The following is a 4969-nucleotide window of genomic DNA, read 5'->3' on the forward strand; positions in this document are numbered from 1 at the left end:
GAAAGAAGCAAACAAGAAAAACTGAAACAGGCATGAACATTATGTATTTTATCTTTATTTTAACATTTTATCAGTCCTGGAAACAAAGTTGGGTCTGCGTTTGTCACTGAGACGTTGCCATGATGCTGGAAACACCTGCAGGAGAAAAACTGAACATTAAAAACAGAAACAGAGACTTTTAATAAATCCCTGTGTGATTTTAATTCAATACACCTAAAATAACATTTTAGTTCAGTAAATTCAGGAGGTTTAGCAGCTGGCAGTGCCAAGGCGGAGAGACATCAGCAGTAATATTATTAAATTCTGTCACAATAAACAATAAATTTATCAGTTAATCAGATGATAAATTAAAATGAATGAATAATTTCCATTTGCATGATTGTTTGTGTCGTTTGGTTAATCTTTATAGAGATGCCATTTAGAAAATGCTCCAAGCATTTGACCCAGGATAAAGTAGTTAGTTTGCACCTTTTTGTTACAAAAGTTTGTTTTCCTGCTTGATGATTATTATTAATAATATGGTTTAAAGTGTAATTTTGTTTACAGAGACTTAATAATCCCTTTTATTTATTGTTTTTCTTGTTTTCTTTATTTTGACAATTAATTAATTCCAATGGTAAATGTTATTTGAAAATTAAAGTATTTAGATATTTAAAACGATGTACTTGCATCATTATGCTTTCAAAAGCAGAAAACAGCATCTTCAGTCAGAGACCAGTACTGTAGCACAGACTGCTACAGGAGATCTTTTCTGCCTTTCTACAATAACTGACGAATCAAAATAAATAAAAATGCTGATTTAAATTCTGGGTCGCTATAAAAACATTTACAACTGGACTCATTTGGTGACTTTAAAAGCCGTAAACCAGGGAGCTGGACACTCGCGGGTCAGAAAAGACGAGCCAACGCAGAGCCACTCACTCTCGAAGTCGATCTTCTCCACGATGTTTTTGGGCTTGATGCTCTCCTCCTGGTTGTAGATGAAGATCTGTCCATCCTCGTTCTCCGTCCAGCCGTATTTATTCATCCACACCTTCAGCTGTGTGTCTGCACCAAACAGGAACACACCCCAGCTTTCAGTGACGCCAAGAATCCTGACAATTCATCCATTTTTATGCCCATTCATCGTTTAAAACTGTTCATTATTTTCATTAATGATTGGATACAAGAGGTGCTCACTTTGAGATTTTCTTTTACAGAATCTTAATTACAGCTCTGAGCATGTTGTTGTTTCAGCAACTGAACTTTTTTGAGTCTGAATACTCAACGATAGTCAAAAGTCAACGATTAATCAGTTTCTAAATTAGTTGACAATTATTTCAATAATCAATTAATCAACTATTATCTAAACAAAACATGACAACAAAGGCTGATCTCCAGAGGAAAACCAGTGAAACGTAGCAGTGCGTTCTCACCCAGTGGGTCTCCCAGCATCTCAGCCAGCAGCTGCCGGTCGATGGTCTGGTAGGTGATTCCCACAACATGACAGATGACTGAGGAGCAGGACGATTATTTATGACTTACTGCTTTTATTTTCCAAAGGAAACTTGAATTATTAGAAAAAAATCCTACTGTTGAGTCAGAAAATGAAACTCACATTTCCGAACTGAGTCCTCGAAACCAGTGATGCCGTCGATGAGCTCCCTGTTCTCCTCCAGACTCGTCTGACGGAGACAAAACCATTACATTCTAACATCTTAGACATTAATGAAAGTAGGCAATAGATCAGTTTTATTGATTAATCAAAACTTTCTGTTTTCAACAGTAAAGTTTTGGAAAAATTAGATTTTTTTGGCAGGAATGTGATACCATACAATGGGACCATGATCCCAAAACCCAACCAGATATTGTCAAAATGGTCCAGTCAAAGCCCACACATAAACTTGATAGAATGTGTTGATCAGGAGGAGCTGGGTGTGTTTGGGAGCCGTACCCAGAAGCTCTGGAAGTGGCAGGTTTCCAGCAGGTTCCCCAGGTAGAGGATCTGTCTGATGGGTCGCTCCTCCTGCTGCGACACCGTAGTCAAGGAAACGCCCCGCTCACCCCAACACAGAGCCACACCATCAGCATATTCATCCTAGAGCTAACCATTATTTTACCCGTCAATTATTCTGACGATTCATCAATTATTCTGATAATTAACCAATTATTCTGATGATTAATCGATTGATCTGGCGATTAATCAGTTAGCCAAATTGGCACATTTTTCATGTTTATTTAACCATGTAAGCTTTTTGTATTCTATATTAGAAATGCATTAAAAGATGCAAATAACTAATAATCTACTAATTTTTTAAAATAAGAAAATAAACATTTTATTGGCTAAAATGCAATAACAACGTTCCTTTAGAGAACCCTTCAACATTTGTAGCAAAGGATGCATCCGCAGTTGAAAAAATACTTCCAACACCAACATGTGACTTTTTTCTTTTTTTACAGAGTTTGAACCAGGTGAAGCTAAACTTCCACTTGAGTTCTGGGTTGAACATATTTACAGACACAGAAGGTTTTTTTAATCTGAAATACAAAATGTGTGGATTTATCATACAGTTTTGGGTTTATTACTGCTTCAAATATGTTGTTCGTTCAGCAACGATTCCAGCAAATTCTAACGATTTACTGATTATTAAACTAGCTGACAATTATTTCAACAATTAATTAATCATGATTATTTGTTTCAGCTCTAATTCGTATATCTAACACCAAAACGTCTCACTTTGCTCAAACTTTCAATAAAAGTAAAAACATAAAACAAAAATATGAAGACATGAAAATGCACCAAAGGGATACGTGTGTTTGGTCGATCATACACTTGCAGAGGGTGAAGTCGGTGTGTGGCAGGTTGGTCAGCGCCTTGAGCAGAATCTGTGAGGTCACTGTAGTCTGGAAGTAAGCTGGATTAAACTGGTATCTGTGGGCGAAACAATTAATCCATCAGACAAAAGAATTTACAGAAAAATAAAGCAACGGTTTAGCTGCCAAACCGTCTCTTCCTGTACAAGCAGGTAACAGTTTAAAGGTATATTTGTAGAGACTAAACTAACTTTGTCAGGTTTTGAGCAGCTTCACTGACATTATTTGCCTCAGTAATTATCACACAATAACAAATGAAACAACAAACTAGCAAAACTTCTTCCTGTTTAATCTACAGCAGGGGTGTCCAAACTTTTACATGAACTATCCTAAAAGCAAAATATAAATATTTTCTGCTCATTTCTGGCTTGATTACTATTCTGTGTTGTTCTTTGATCAAATGGTCCTTTTTGAGTTTGTATACTCCAATTACCAACTGATGATATTAATAATTGATTAATCACGATTAATCAACCCTAAAATGCTCGGTATATTTAGCCAAGTTTATTAAATCAAATAAAAGTTGATTTGGATGCAGCAAAGTCAGCTTTTCAGTAAAAGTCTCTGGATAGATGTGGCTCTACTTATTATAAAAGCTTAGTTATAATATTTTGTGTTGTACTTAACATTTTCCATTGTAAGAAAATTATATTGGTAATAATTTTACCTTGATTTAAAATAAAAAGTCTCCATCTAAAGTCTATGAAAAAGACTAAGTTACAAATAGCAAAATATGTCAAACTGTGGTAGATGCAGGTAGAGCTGGAGATTGGAGCGAGTTTCCACCTCCAACTCCAGAATCGACTTCAGATGATTCTGAACAGCCAGGTAACGTTTCAGGTGTCTGAGTCCCAAACAGCCCAGGTTTCACTTACAGCTTCAGCACAGCCAGGTTTGCCTCCAGATCATAGGCGTTCTCCCGAGCTTGCGTCTCCACGTAGCGCTCCAGCGTGGTCAGGTTCTCTGGGTTGTACCTGTGAGACGACAGGAAGTTGGTACCTTTAGTTTACTGATGAAGAATATTCAACTTTATGCATTTTTTCAACATAATGTCAGTTTAAGTTTAAATTGCTTTTTAGTTTTCTTATCTTCTTTAGACTAAGGCAAGTTGCATTTACGATTGTGTTTATGTGGCCACATAAATAGCTATGCTGGGTCGGATTTGGCCCGCGGGCCTTAATTTTGACACATTTAGCTAAAATGTTGGTTTTGCTTAACTCTAAAATAAATAAATATCAAAAAAGGGCACTTTGTATTTCACTGGTCTTTTCCTCATATTAACAGTAGCTTGATGATCTGAGACATTGGACTGCGACCCTTTACACTTTCAAAATAAAACCACAATCCGTTCCAGTTAACTGCTCTGCTAACACATAATGTGTCCCGTTAACACCCCGTAATCACGGGTTTACTGTCAACATGAGATGTAAACCATAATAAAGACAACTGACTGATGGCTTAGCCGTAACAACAATATTGAAGGCAGTGAATAGCATCAAAAACAGGCTATGCTAATGTTAGCTCCGCCGGGTTGATCGAGTCGTTCTCGGATCATTCGTACCTATCGATTCCTCGCAGGAGTTTCCCCACGTTCGCCCTCATCTGCTCGAAGGTTGAAGCCATTTGGTCCGAAGTTTAACTGATAATTTTAACGTCAAATTAATCTTAATTTCACACGTGGGCCAGAAAGCAGAAAAGACACCGGGGCGGAGGGAGAAAAAGGTCGGACCGGAAACACAAGGGACAGGAAGACACCAAGGAAGTAAGTAAAACGTATGACCAATTTGTTTAAAACATCACGTAGTTTTCAAAACCAATTTTTATCCATATTAATTATACAACTAAGTCTAACAACATACAGTAAAATACCGAAAACATTGCTTATATCATTTATCTACCTGTTAAAAATTAAAATAAATATAAAGTATTATAGAAATATTAGTTTTTATGTTGGTGTTTATAGTTCCAAGTTTGGAATGGTAGATTTGGAAATTATGTCCCACTCAAAAGAAACTGGTTCCAGTAACAAGTTTAAAATCTATTTACTTTGCTTTTTTTTTTTTTTTTTTTTTTTTTTTTTTGGAATTTTTATTTTTAATTTTAAAAAAGTGTAAAA

At 36.1% G+C, this 4969-nt stretch overlaps 1 protein-coding gene across 2 annotated transcripts; it reads right to left on the bottom strand.

Annotated features, from left to right (window-relative positions):
• Window positions 1-33: 33 nt before the first annotated feature.
• Window positions 34-4596, bottom strand: eif3k (eukaryotic translation initiation factor 3, subunit K). 2 transcript variants are annotated; one of them, XM_015022643.1, is made up of 8 exons: window positions 4415-4596; window positions 3729-3827; window positions 2791-2911; window positions 1934-2008; window positions 1598-1664; window positions 1416-1493; window positions 922-1047; window positions 34-135 (listed from the first exon to the last, which is right to left on the bottom strand). In XM_015022643.1, the coding sequence occupies exons 1-8, from the start codon at window positions 4474-4476 to the stop codon at window positions 104-106; spliced, it is 660 nt and encodes a 219-aa protein (XP_014878129.1). In that variant the 5' UTR covers window positions 4477-4596; the 3' UTR covers window positions 34-103. The 2 variants fall into 2 exon arrangements, with proteins under 2 accessions (XP_014878129.1, XP_014878128.1); XM_015022642.1 differs by having other exon boundaries at window positions 1934-2011; window positions 4415-4595.
• Window positions 4597-4969: the final 373 nt, after the last annotated feature.

Source organism: Poecilia latipinna, unplaced genomic scaffold, assembly GCF_001443285.1.
Source record: "Poecilia latipinna isolate Pla-1442-1.1 unplaced genomic scaffold, P_latipinna-1.0 Scaffold3065, whole genome shotgun sequence".
Lineage (NCBI taxonomy): Eukaryota > Metazoa > Chordata > Actinopteri > Cyprinodontiformes > Poeciliidae > Poecilia > Poecilia latipinna.

Bases quoted from the DNA above. Each gene is read 5' to 3' on its own strand.
- eif3k (XM_015022642.1), bottom strand. From the start codon at position 4,476: ATGGCTTCAACCTTCGAGCAGATGAGGGCGAACGTGGGGAAACTCCTG. The intron at 2,912-3,728 runs GTAAGTGAAACC...TTTCGCCCACAG, and splicing joins AACCTGGCTGTGCTGAAGCT to ATACCAGTTTAATCCAGCTT. The intron at 1,665-1,933 runs GTACGGCTCCCA...TGTCTCCGTCAG, and splicing joins GCCACTTCCAGAGCTTCTGG to ACGAGTCTGGAGGAGAACAG.